This window comes from Microcaecilia unicolor, chromosome 5, assembly GCF_901765095.1.
Source record: "Microcaecilia unicolor chromosome 5, aMicUni1.1, whole genome shotgun sequence".
In the NCBI taxonomy this organism is placed as follows: domain Eukaryota; kingdom Metazoa; phylum Chordata; class Amphibia; order Gymnophiona; family Siphonopidae; genus Microcaecilia; species Microcaecilia unicolor.
The window spans coordinates 135707797-135721580 of NC_044035.1; the positions used below are offsets into that span (position 1 = coordinate 135707797).

The 13784-nt window shown below is 37.4% G+C and overlaps 1 protein-coding gene across 1 annotated transcript in view; it reads right to left on the reverse strand.

The window, feature by feature from the left end:
• LOC115471285 (hornerin-like) overlaps positions 1-13471 on the reverse strand; it is a 32233-nt gene extending 18762 nt beyond the window's left edge. Inside the window, exons 1-9 of the mRNA XM_030204987.1 lie at positions 13320-13471; positions 12740-12850; positions 12515-12625; positions 11672-11782; positions 11447-11557; positions 11222-11332; positions 10997-11107; positions 10772-10882; positions 9878-9985 (exon numbers count right to left, since the gene is read on the reverse strand). Coding sequence (XP_030060847.1) covers positions 9878-9985; positions 10772-10882; positions 10997-11107; positions 11222-11332; positions 11447-11557; positions 11672-11782; positions 12515-12625; positions 12740-12850; positions 13320-13425 — 991 coding nt within the window. The 5' untranslated portion in view covers positions 13426-13471. The remainder of the gene's footprint in view (positions 1-9877; positions 9986-10771; positions 10883-10996; positions 11108-11221; positions 11333-11446; positions 11558-11671; positions 11783-12514; positions 12626-12739; positions 12851-13319) is intronic.
• Between the last annotated feature and the right edge of the window lie 313 nt (positions 13472-13784).

The window sequence follows — 13784 nt, forward strand, 5'->3', positions numbered from 1 at the left end:
TATCATTAATATTTTATTTCATTTTTCTAATTGTTTAGTTTTGTTTTTATTGAATCAATAAAGTTTCTGATCTATACATATTAAAATGTCATGCCATAAATTGTTAACATCTAAGGAGGGATTTTTTTTCTTCCTGCCCCCTACTTCTCTTGTAGTTTTGTTTGTGAGACGGTTAAGAGTTTTGTCACAGCATTTATTTCTTTTTTGCCTTTGAATGCAGTGAGGAAAAAAAGTGCTGGAGTGTTTGTACAGACAGTGAGACTTTCTCCGGGTTTCTTGTGATGTCATTTAGTAGGGGAAAGAGGGATTTTTTTTTGCAAACAGGCTGTGTTCCTTGCTAGAACTGTTTTGTATCCCAGTACGTTTGATTAAACAGAGCTATATTCCTTCGTTCCCTGGCAAGGGTTCTTGGCAGAGGTTATGCTGTTCTTTAAAGCAGCGGCTTGTTTCCCCCCTCCCCCTTTCTGTTGTAATCCTTCATAACTGTGTTGTGTGGGCGTGAGTGCAAACTGGCCAGTTTTCTTTGTGGGTGTGTGTGCAGAGTTTTTTTTTTCCTTTCTTCAGGGACACTTCAGTTGCTTGTCTTGATAATTATGTCCTGTAACACGGCAATGATTCCTTTAAACAGTGTTTTATTACCTCAAGCTTGTTATGGATTTCTCATTGTATCCCCCTTAGTTACTGTTCCTTGGGATAATTGTTTGTTCCCTATACCCTCCCCCTTGCCTACCTGATTAACCGTTCACTTTATACCTAGTTTAAAAGTTTGTAGCTATTAGATTGAAGATTAAGAATTGTCCCATATACACAGGAACTGACTCTGTGTGTCCTCAACAATCCCCCAAAACTTATGGATAGAGACTGATCACCTCTAATCCCTTCTGATTTAATTGCATTTTACCTTCCAACTGCTGTGGGATTCAAGGGCCCTGAATCGCAGAGCAAAGGGATATTTAAAGTGCAATACAATTTTTGATTTCCAAATTATAGGCTCTTTCTTGCCTGATCTCTATTTTTTATCGGTCAGCCAAGGCTGCAGCTTTGTTTCCTTCAGTCCGATTTGAACTTTTTTACAGCTAAATTTTATTAGATTAGGTTCACAGTTTATCATTCATTCTTCTGAATTTTCTGTTCCTACTTTTCAAGGCTACCTACTGATGTTCCCGAGGTCTGCCTTAAAAAAAAAAACCTTTACAGTTTATGTGGAAGGTCCATATGTGCCACAGGATCTGGACTCTAATTTAACACCATAGTGGGTGCTTGGTCAAAGTTGCAAACTTCTACACTCTTATATTTCTGATGGCTTGCTAATTTTTGTGCTGCAGTTTTCTTAGTTCCAGCTGGTTGCATTCCTCCCTAATAAAAAAACACAGACAACCATTTTCTCTGTTGTAGCTTGCTTCGAAGGTTTATAACCGAACAGGCTTTCATTGTCCTTCTGGACTGTTGCCCTATTAAGATTGTATGCAACTAATTTTACCTTGTTTGTGCCTCATCAGGACTTTTCTTCAAGCTGATTTTTCTTACACTGGTTTCCAAACTTCACATTCACTTTTGGATTTTGACATTAACTGTGAGATTTGCTGTGGGGTTCCTGCCTGTGTTTTTTTGTTGTGTCCAAATGCTAAATGCTTTTAAACTTTGTCCTGCAGTTCCTGTTTTACTTACAGTGTTTAGTTCATTAATATCTGTGTCCCTCTACCTTAGGTAGCTGAGATTTTAGAGACACTGTCTCACAGTAAAAGTAAATCTATATGAATGTTTACATTAATAAGAAGTTAACATATTTTGTGTACCTTGCAAGAGCATGTTTTATACTGCCCCAGAACAAGGACAGCACCTAGTTTGCCCCAATTGGTTTAAATTCCCTTCTTTTTAAATTTAATTACAAGAGATGTTTGTGTACTGCAATATTAAATGTGTTTAATTGTCTTGATAGTGTTATACCTATGTATGTTCTGTATTCTAGGTCACTGAGATTTCACAAACATACCTCCCAGGAACATTGTACCTAAATAAGCTTTCACCTTATGAAATTGTTTCGTTTTTTATGTACTTTGCCTGACACTGTTTGTGCTGCTCTAGTTTGCCTTAATTTCTGTTAAATTGCCTTCTCTTTCACTGCCAAAGAGCTACCTTGTTACCATAATCTGATTGCACATGTTCCCAGTTTGTTTTATATTACTTGCATCTGAAAACTGTTTTTCCTTATTATTTTAGCCACCAGAGGGAGCTACCATGATAGAGATTTACATTTGTGTTTTGCATTGTAGGGGGTTTGACTGTGAGGCACGTGGATGAAAATTCCCATTCATTCTTGGTAATTCTATGTGAACGGTTACAGAAATGGTAATTCGATGTGAAAGGTTACAGAGATGTTTACATTGTAAAAGGTTTTAGTTGCCCATGTGCAATTTCAATGTACTTTTTACCAGTGCATATTGTTTGAAAGTTACATGGCAGAATATCTAGAAAGTCCACTGTACGTTGTTGATGGTCTGAGTACGTAAATGATGCAATAGACTAGAATTGTAATTGATTTAATATTCCAAATTAACTTCAACTAGATTTACCTACAGTATCAAACTTGAGCTTAACATTGTGCTAATGCCATTTTGAGCTAATGTCATTATTGTTTAAGAATTGCCCAGACATTAAGTAGATTGTTTCACTTGTTAGGAACTATGACCTTTATGAACTTATGCCTATAAACCACTATTAAGCCCTTATTGCTCTGCTCTGTTTCCTTGTTTTATTATTTCCTTCAATGCGCCTTTATTTACTCTACATTGGCCTCCTTCTGAAGCATGCTGCGAGACTAGTCTCCAAACAGTGACATCTACAGCTGCCTTGCCGGCTGGAGAATTTCATTGGACTCATTTGTGTGATTTATTTACTGCATGAACTGTTGAACTCTACACTGTTGCTCTAATTGCAGGATTTTTATGTAATTTATGTTAACTTTTTAGTTATATGCTTTTATGTAATTTATGTTACCTTTTTAGTTATAATGCTTTCTGTCTGCTTACTAGCTGTACACTCATATGTTTCTACGTGTTTTTGTTTCTCATTTTCTGTATATGCCCTCTTATCCTTCAACTATCTTTTCCAGATACATAAAGAAGTACCCTTCCTTGATCAGGCACTCCACAAGAGGGATGGTAACAAGAATATTCACAGCATACCAGTTTTCCCAATACTGTATTTTCCCAATACTGTAATTTTTTCTGTTCATAATGTACACTTTTCAGGGAGAACAGGATTGACTCCCTTTGAATTTCTGTTTGTCAGGTGGTATGTAGAAATCACTGGCAACATATCTTAAGACAACGTTACCTAACAAAGATATTTCTCTGTCTAATGTCATTCCAGATCAGTTTACACACATAACTTGGAAGCATTCCATTTACTCTGGACTTTTCCAAATTGAGGCCTTGTCTGCCGCTTCTGTAAAGCTGCAAAAATCATACTTCCTGATTCAGATATCTGAAGTCTACTACCTGTGACAAAACCTTGACTCAGCCATACTTCATACTGTATGATTGGGGACTTATGGTTCTAGATTTTTCATGTATTTCATTGTTTGCCATTATTCTCACTACCTTGTTAGCAACAGTTTTGTTGATAAAAAGAGAATTTACATCCTGTATTACTCCACTATTTGTGAAAGAACTGTTATAACATTTTAACCCTTTCATGTCTGCTTTGAGCTGGGACCCTGGTCCTAATGATAATAATGCCTAGAGTCCTTCCCTCAGGTTTTCTATATTGTGTGAACCTTTACTTGACAGTTTAACCACAGGCCCAGGTACTCTTCTTTTAGACACAATTGACCTCTATGGGATTAGTCTACTTACACTTGAACGGGGAAGCATACCCTTACCTAGACCTAACACTGGAGAATTAGTACACTTTTGGCTGATCTCATATCAGATACTAGATAGAGATTTGCACCCTTGTTTTTTTTTTAAGCAAAGGGGAGATTGTTTTGAGCTGTTTGAAATTATGCACACACAAACCCACTGGGGGGCCATCCCTTTACCACCTCCATCCTAACTGGTTTTCATTTTCTGTTGTTGGTCACTGGTGTCCACAGATCCTGAACCTATTAAGCTCAGCAAGGTCCAAGCAGGAGACTGGGTCCTAATCAAGGTTTTCTTTCCAACCAAAGCTTTTACTACACTCAGAACATGTAAATGGTGTTTATTATAGACTCCAGTCTGCCTTCTTCCAGGTAATACAAACCCAATTCTAGTCAGGCCTGAAGTGTCTTCTTTAGTAGATTTATAAATTACTAAAGAAGGAGAGACAGACACAGAAAGCTAAGCAATATGAGAATAAGCATTTATTAAACTTACCAAATGAAGGTTCACTAGCATACAATAGTTTCTGGTTGGAAGGTACAGCTAATCAGTAAAGTCAATCAATACAATCCATAAGCAATTCTCATATGAGAGAGTAACCGGGCCACAAAGAGCGTTTCCACGGTCATTACTTCTTTAACTACTAAAGATTACAACTGTTACTTTTATACCTTTCTGATCACATACTTTTCCATCAGAGATACACATTTCTCGTTAATTAGTGATTTCCCATATCATCAGCACTTACTGGAAACTAATTTAATTTTACATTTACAATAATTCTTGCTTAATATTTACCATAATTAAGGTCATTCTCATTTGCAACATTATATGCCAGTAATCATGGCTCTGCTTTTCTCTCACCACCTGCTTAGTTACCACAAAATTCCCCTTACAACAGCAAAAGCTATAAATCAAGTTTCAGTAAATCATATCTTTGTTTCTCAGCATTCTGCATATATTTCCTCTCTCTACTTGCTTTGCAAGCATTTATGGGAACATCTGTCACACTTGGTAACTGGCATCTTCGTGACTGTACTTATGACCTTTAGTGAGGCCTAGCTCAACACACAACTAAGCAGATTATCTTTGTAAGTCTGTTCTATGGTTCTATGGCTCATGTCTAGCATGTTCCATATATTAACAGCTCCCCCCTTGAAGGCATGCGAACGCAAGGCTTTCACAGGTGCTGGACATCTACCCCAATAAGGAGCATTGTGTCTGCATCCCATAAAAAAAGGTGAGCATTCTGTTAAAGTGGCTAGTGTCCATCATAGGTCATTATGCAAGAAGCTAGAGAGAAATATGATTTCAAAAGGATATTCAAAATAGTTATCCTATAATGTTATGTGTCCCCCCAGTATCAATAGTTCAAAATGGTTACAGGTAAACATGTGCAAGTGAGAAGACATAGGTAACAATTTACACATTACTTTCAAGAACATTGTCACTAGGAATATTAGAATTATCAATAGTAACTGTAACTGTACTCCAGTGATAAACGGTGCAATCAACCAAAGGTCTTTTTCAAGACCACTGCTATGTTTTTTGTCTCCAGTTTTTCACTATCAACTGAGACTTGAGATTATTTTGATATCATCAATTCATAAGTTTTGGTTTTTATTACAGACACAAGACTCCTGATGTAGGCCACCTTTGCCGAAACACAACGTTGTGTCGAGTCATTTTAATGTAACTTCAATAAATATTGTTTGTTTTAAATATAAAATTTGGTTCCAGTTTTTTGGTTAAGCCTGGTTCACATTCTCACTTTTTTGTTTATTGTTTTCTGTTTTGTGGGATCTACTGAGTTCTCCACACATGTGGATTCTCCTTAGGTTTTAGTATTAACAGCATCATTAAGTTCAGTGTGGTCATTCCTTTCATAATCAAAGATCAGCATACATTTCAGAGTTTTCTGGAACACAACGAATCATTCTTTCATACATAACATATTGTCCCATAGGATCTTTTATACTTATATCAGTTTCAACAACACGTTCCACTAATCTTCTACTACAAGGTATGATACAGCAGCCACATAGCATAAATACACCAATTGCCACAATTATTGCAGTTAAGGCTGAAAGTATGATACTTTTCCATTTTCCAAACATGTTTTCCAACCATCCAGTCCAAGTGGTATCAATACCAGATTGGGGTTGGCAGGGTCCCATAAAGGCTTAAAACTGGGGTAAGTGTAGTCAAATGTTTGAGTAACTATAGTACAGTACAGGTTTTACTCCGGTGTGTATTCTCTGCTGCATTGTGAGGTTTACCTTACAACAAAAGATTTTATTACACTCTATACATGTAAATGGTTTCACTCCTGTGTGCATTTTTTGGTGCACTGTGAGGTTTCCCTTCCAGCAGAAGCTTCTACCATACTCTGCACATATATATGGTTTCACTCCTGTGTGGATTTTCTGGTGCACTGCAAGCAATGCCTTCTTTCTGAAGCTTTTACCACACTCAGAACATGTACATGGTTTTACACCTGTGTGGATTCTCTTGTGAACTTTGAGGGATGTCTTGCCTATGAATCATTTACCACACTGAGGACATAAAAATAATTTTACTCCTGTGTGGTTAGCACCACAGTCAGAACAAGCACTAGTCTCTCATTTTTCTGAATGTTTTGATATTTTTAAATATTAGTCTTCCTACAAAATAATTTTTCAGATGTAATAGAACTGACTGATTCTTCAGCAGTTTGAACTTTGTTATCCTTTATGAATGATTTCTTCTGACTGAAACTTTTCTTGTGGTCAGAATCCTAATGGCTTGATTTTGTGCATTTTGCATTTGAACATTTTTTTGTTTGAAAATGGACTGAAAAACAAAATTTCCCAATCACAAAACGTTTTTCAAAACAGTATTTTCAAAAGAAAACGATAGACTTTTTTTATTGTTGAAAATGATCTTCTTTCCTGTTCGGAATTTGGACATTTTGTGCAAAACGTCCAAATTCAGATTTAGACATCATATCAAAAATGCCCCTCCATGACTATTAAGAACTGTAAAGAATCTTGGCTTGAACTTTATGCAAATCAAGGGGTATAAAAATTATATATTTTATGATAGAGATGAGAAGACAAATATGATATGCTTCAATCATTAGGATTACTTTATTTAATGAGAAATTGTCTTTAATCAACAAATTAACTAAAATTATTGGATTTAAAATTATATGATTGGTTTTTGAAATCAGAATTATTGTCAATTTAAAACACATGCAAAGGTTAATATGCTTGATTCTGATTTGTGGAAAGTGGAGTTTCAGTGTTGCATTTTCACTTCTTTACTCCGCCTGTGCATTGTTTCTGTTGATCAGTGTATTGACATCCACCTGGAAGAAGATCCACATAATTAATGGAATAGTACCGGATCAATAAGAGACTTTGCTACATGCTTCCTAATACTTAATTCCATAAATAAGGATTATTTCTGAATATTTTTTTCTTTGCCCCCCCCCCCTTTTTTAGGCCACTTGTAAAATTTAGGTGCGGATCGTATACCTAAATTTACACATGTAAGTTCTAATTAAATCTATTTTGTGCCAATAATTACTTACTAAAAAGCCAATTATTGGCACTAATTGACTCGTTATAAAATTAAATTGTGCACAGAAATTGGTTAAATGCTCAAATTTGTAAATGCAATTTTTATAGAATTCGGAGGTTAGCACCTCCTAAATAGGACATGCTAAGCCCAGAATCTAATGCCTTTTAGTAAAAGGACTCTTTGGTTATTTATTTATGTATCACATCCACCATAAACATGAGGAACCCAAGATGAGACCTCAGCACAATAGCACATGTTCCCAGGCTGAACATTAAAGAACGGAAAATAACCATGAATGGAAAAAATGTCTTAACAGTTTAGCTCTGTTTGTGTCCAATTGTGTAAATTATATTTTTAGTTGCATTTCAACAAGTGATTTACCAGCCTGGGGGTAGAGTAATATCTCTGAATGTTAAGATACCACTGACAGGGGGAAAAGGCCTAGTCTGAGCAGTGTGTAACATTCCCTATGCACTTTACACATTCTAAACAGACTTGGTTCAACTCTCACGGCTTGCTGCCTTAGTTATAGTGCTCAGAATAGAACTGTTTGAAATTCTGACTAATCATTTAACTCACACGTTTTTCCAAGGCGTGTTACATTTTCCTTGTCCCTAGTGGGCTTATAATCTAAGTTATACCCAGGTTCTCAGCCCTCTGATCTAACCATTAGGCAGCTCCTCCACTCTACTAGAAATTCAATAGGAAGACTATATACAAAGTTACATTAACTTGCTAACAGTTAATGTGGTCCTGTGTAAATAGTTAACACAATACCTTAACCATTAGTTAAGGTAACCATTTCCTCATTAATAAGGTAATAGTTAACCATTTCCTCAATAAGCAGCTCATACAGAAATCACCATTAGCAGAAAAACAATGGGTGAGATCTGGATGGGAACTGTATCAGGCAGTTGAGGAAGAAATTGTTACCACACCTCAAGTTCTGGTTAGGGGTGTGCAGTCAGAAAATGTTCATTTTGTGTTGTTTCCCATGTCATTTATGGGTATGTTCATTTTGGTCAGTGTTTTACTGGCATTTTTCATTATGGGAGCTATGTCACCATGAGTTTGAACTCTTTTGTAAAGAGCAAATACATTTTTGCAAAGAGTGTGCACTCTTTCCCAATTATTTTTATTATTATTATTATTATTATTATTAATAAGAAGTATATTAAATGTATTATCTTGACTTTTGTATTGGGATGAACAATAAGCTCCACCATGTGAGCACTGTGATGACTAACCACACTGTCCACCATCATAGTCACCCTTGAAATAGGAGCTTAACACTAAACACACAGGGGTACTTTAACAAAGCCGCAGTAAAAAGTGGCCTGTGGTAGTGTGGGTGCATCTTTTAGGCGCATGCTGGGACATTTTTTATCACAGCTGTGAAAAAGACTATATATTAATGGGCCTGGGAAATGGGCCTGCACTAATATTAAAACTAGTTCGTGCCTATTTACGGCCTGAGCCCTTACCGCCACCCATTGACCTAGTGGTAAGGGTTCACGTGCTACCCACATGGTAACCATGCAGCATGTGCCAATGTGGGTGCGCTGCCAGTTATTTTCTACCGCAGGATTCAGCGCATGCCAAAAATCTAAATTCCACCGGGCGCACACGTTACCCTAGTCCTGTCTGCTGCATTATGAAAAGAGCCTTTATTCACATCTACCAGGAGATTTTCCCCACTCTTAACTTCACAATAAAAAATATTTGACTAGAAGATATTGGCTATGAGTCTTCTTCACAACCTGTTAATAAAGCACCATTATTCTGATCAGTAGGTGTAATTGCAAGAGTGATAGCTCAGGTTCCCATTCAGGGAATGTAAATGCTGCTCCAAAAATATTCTAACTCTGACTGGCAAAAGGATGTGAAGTCAAGTTCGGGAACTAAACCCATGTGGAACTAACCCTATGTTTTCTATATGGGCCTCACTTTACAACTAGTTTGTCAGGCCAACTCTGAATCTCGAAAACAGGGGTGTAGCCAGACCTCGAGGTGGGAGGGGGCCAGAGCCTGAGGTGGGGGGGCACATTTTGATCTGTCCCCCTGCCGCCGTCTCCTTACCACTGCCTCACCGCCGTAATTTAATACCTTGGCTGGCAGGGTTCAGGATGTGAGGGGAAGAGCGAGCAGGGCAGGCAACGTGGTGGCGCCAAGACCGGTGCTGAATGAAGGCTTCAGCTAGTGGGGGTTGGGGACCCCCACCTAAAACCAGGGGCCCAGAAGAAATTTGGGAAGCCCAGGCCCCCGTGGTCCCACATAGCTATGCCACTGCTAAAAAATATTAGTAAAAATAAATTAGAAATCTTGCAGTGTCAATAACTGAAACATTATGCAATTAAAATATTTTCCTTTTGAATGCCAGTGCCATGAAAGATCACAAAGCAGTGTATGAAATATTTCTAATAAAGCAAAAGAATGAACTAAAAACTTACGATTAGAGCTTTGACTATTGTTTTGGCATGAATTATTGACTAGATTCTGTGAGCTCTGTGTGGCCTGCTGATTCCATGATCCTCCACAGTCACTGCCCTTTCCAATCTCTGATGATGTAAGAAAAGAGCAGAAAAGAAAGTGTGATACTATGAAAAGTTGGCATTGTGTACACAAAATTGTCATGAACCTTCCAAATTTATAGGGTATCCCCCCACCCCCATTTTGATGTATTCTGGTGTCTGAAGTCATCATTATAAACCTTAGTCAGAATCATGAAACAACATTTTCTCTGCAGTCTGATGTTCATATACCCTGAATCTGGCCAGTAGGTTTCACTATTTGAGTGATAGGTGGGCCTCCCTTCCTCCCAGAGACTATAAATGCTACCAATGTAGCTCTCCAAGTTCAGAATGTCTGCAGTGGATGAAGTCAGACTCTTTTTCAAAATTTTGTGGATTTTTTTTTCAATTTTGGGCCATCTTTTTTGGTTCATATCAGATTTGATTTAATGCATATTTTTTTAAACATGCATTAGAACTTTTTGGCTAACAACTGATAAATCAATTTTGCATGTACTAATCTATGAAGGCACAATATTGAACTGAATGCATGTTAACAAATTCACATCCCTATTAGGAGGTGAACCCTTATGTCCCACATAACTGTTTGGTATAATGTTACTGGTTATACAGTCAAACCGAGATTATGAAATATATTGATAAAAGAGAAACCTATGAAACCTTCATCTTGAGTGAAATTAAATATACAAACAGTTCCTTGAAAAAAATTGTTTTCAATAATTATAAATATAGATATCTCCAGGGACAACACAGCAGTTTTTAAACTTTCTATAGGAAAATACCCATGTATTATTGCAATTAAATAAAACTTACGAGTAGAGACTTGACCTTTCTGTTGGCAGGAGCCAACTCCAACCTGAGAGCTCTGTGAACTTTGACTCTGCTGTCCTCCACAGCTACTACCCTGGCCAGTTGTGGTTATTTCTGATGACACAGAACAAAAAAGAATCATTCTATGAATTCAAACATCTCTTATGGTCACACAATAATATTTCAATCGTTTCTAAACAAAAAGTACTGTGGTCAATTAAAACTTACGTCCAGACACTTGACCTTTCTGTTGGCAGGAGCCAACTCCAACCTGAGAGCTTTGTGAACTCTGACTCTGCTGTCCTCCACAGCTACTACCCTGGCCAGTTGTGGTTATTTCTGATGACACAGAACAAAAAAGAATCATTCTATGAATTCAAACATCTCTTATGGTCACACAATAATATTTCAATCGTTTCTAAACAAAAAGTACTGTGGTCAATTAAAACTTACGTCCAGACACTTGACCTTTCTGTTGGCAGGAGCCAACTCCAACCTGAGAGCTCTGTGAACTCTGACTCTGCTGTCCTCCACAGCTACTACCCTGGCCAGTTTTGGTTATTTCTGATGACACAGAACAAAAAAGAATCATTCTATGAATTCAAACATCTCTTATGGTCACACAATAAGTTTTCAATCGTTTCTAAACAAAAAGTATTGTGGTCAATTAATACTTACGTCCAGACACTTGACCTTTCTGTTGGCAGGAGCCAACTCCAACCTGAGAGCTCTGTGAGCTCTGACTCTGCTGTCCTCCACAACCACTGCTCTGGCCAGTTGTGGTTATTTCTGATGACACAGAACAAAAAAGGACCATTCTATGAATACAACCATCTCTTAGGATCACACAATAATTTTTAAATATTTTATAAGCAAAAAGTATTGCAATGAATTAAAACTTACGTCCAGACACTTGACCTTTCTGTTGGCAGCAGTCAACTCCAACTTGAGAGCTCTGTGAGCTCTGACTCCATTGGTTTCCACACGCACTGCCCTGGCCAGTTGTTCCTATTTCTAGTGATGCAAAATAGAACAGAACAAGACATTTGATTCTTTCAAGTTTGAGAATTGTCTGCTTCAAAATGTCATGAGTCTTCCTGGAATCTAATTCCCACTTTTAGCCTACTTTAGGGGTCCTTTTACTAAGGTGTACTAATGGATTTAATGTGCACTAATAATTAATGTGCACTAAATGCTAAGGTGCCCATTAAATTCCTATGGGCGTCTTATCATTTAACACGCTCTAAATCCATTTGTGTGCCTTAGTAAAAGTACTCCTTATTGTCATCATGGCATCGTAACAAAGATCCTTAGTCAAAAGTCAGAAACCATAACTTTCAGCAACCTGATCTTAATGCATCCTTAATCTCAGCAGTAGGTTTCACTGTTTGAGTAATAGCTGCATTTCATTTCTTCCAGTAAACTACACACCACATCTGCAGCACACCATTTTCATGATGTCAGGAGGAGCTGAATCTAGGATTAATAACTGAACTCCAATCTCTCACTTAGCAGTGTGATTTTATATAAGAGGATCATTACGCCAATCCAAGGTTATGAAATATATTAAAGTTAACCGATTAACTTTTCAACCCTGAATGAAATTACAGAAAATCAGTTTCAATAAAATACATTTCCTTGCTTGAAAACATTTTGAATGTTCATGATTCAGTCAGCTCTAAAGAACGCACAGCAGTTTTGAAAACATTTCCTAGAAAAAAAGGATTATAATGAATGAAAACTTACGTCCAGACATTTGACCTTTCTGTTGACAGGAGCCAACTACAACCTGAGAGCTCTGTGAGCTCTGACTCTGCTGTCCTCCACAGCCACTGCCCTGGCTAGGTTTGATTATTTCTGATGAAATAGAGCAAAAAAGAATCATTCTATGAATACAAACATTTCTTAAGATCACACAATAATTTTTAAATAGTTTCTAAGCAGGAAGTATTACAATGAATTAAAACTTACGTCCAGACACTTGACCTGTCTGTTGGCAGGAGCCAGCTCCAACCTGAGAACTCTGTGAGCTCTGACTCCACTGTCCTCCACAACCACTGCCCTGGCCAGTTATGGATGTTTCTGATAAAATAAAAGAGAATAGAATAAGAAGTATGATTCTGTGGAGTTTAGGTACTGTCCGCTTGAACACACAATGATCCTCCATTTACAATTAAATGGAGATTTTCCTCTATTATTTGTTGATTTTACATGTACCCAAGCTATTGTGCTCACAACCTTGGGTCACAAATTGCAGAGCCTGTTGAACCTAGTGTATATGAACAGTAAGTGTCACTGCTTCATTGATAGCTAGGTATCCTTTCTTCCCAGAAACTATAAAAGCTATACTGAGGAGTAGGACCTGGGCTTGAAAACTGAATCCAGGTTGTCCACACAGCAATATAACTTAAATGGGTCATTGGTTCAATGCCAGAACAGCAAGGATATATTTAAAAATTAAATATGACCCCTCTTTATCAAAGGAAATTTAATAAAACTACTGTCACTATCAGAACCAACAATCACTGCATCACAATAAAATAGAACTTACGATCATAGCCTTGACTTTTGTTTTGGCATGAGTTGTTGCCTTGATCCTGTTGGTATGTTGTCTTCTGACTGCACTGGCTGCTACCACTACCACCCTTGGCAGACATGCTTTTTCTCTATCTATCTACAGAAGTGCAGAAGAAGAAGAGTGGCTGGGTGAGTCTTTGGTCTGGTCTGCAGAAACATGCCATTTATATACACAAGTAGTGTTGCTCCCTGTGCCAAAACAGCATCACGCATGCCTTGGTGGAGCTCTTGATGAGCAAAGAGGAATCTAGCATCAATCTCAAAATTATGGTCATTCTCTATTGTTTTTGACATGAACCAGTGCAATTTCCTATTTTGATTATTTAACATGACACAGTGATGTGATTAATATGTAAATTATACCATGTCACTTTTTTGGAATGACTCATTTCCCAGATTTAGTCCATTGCAATCACTGAGACTCATGTAGAAACATGCA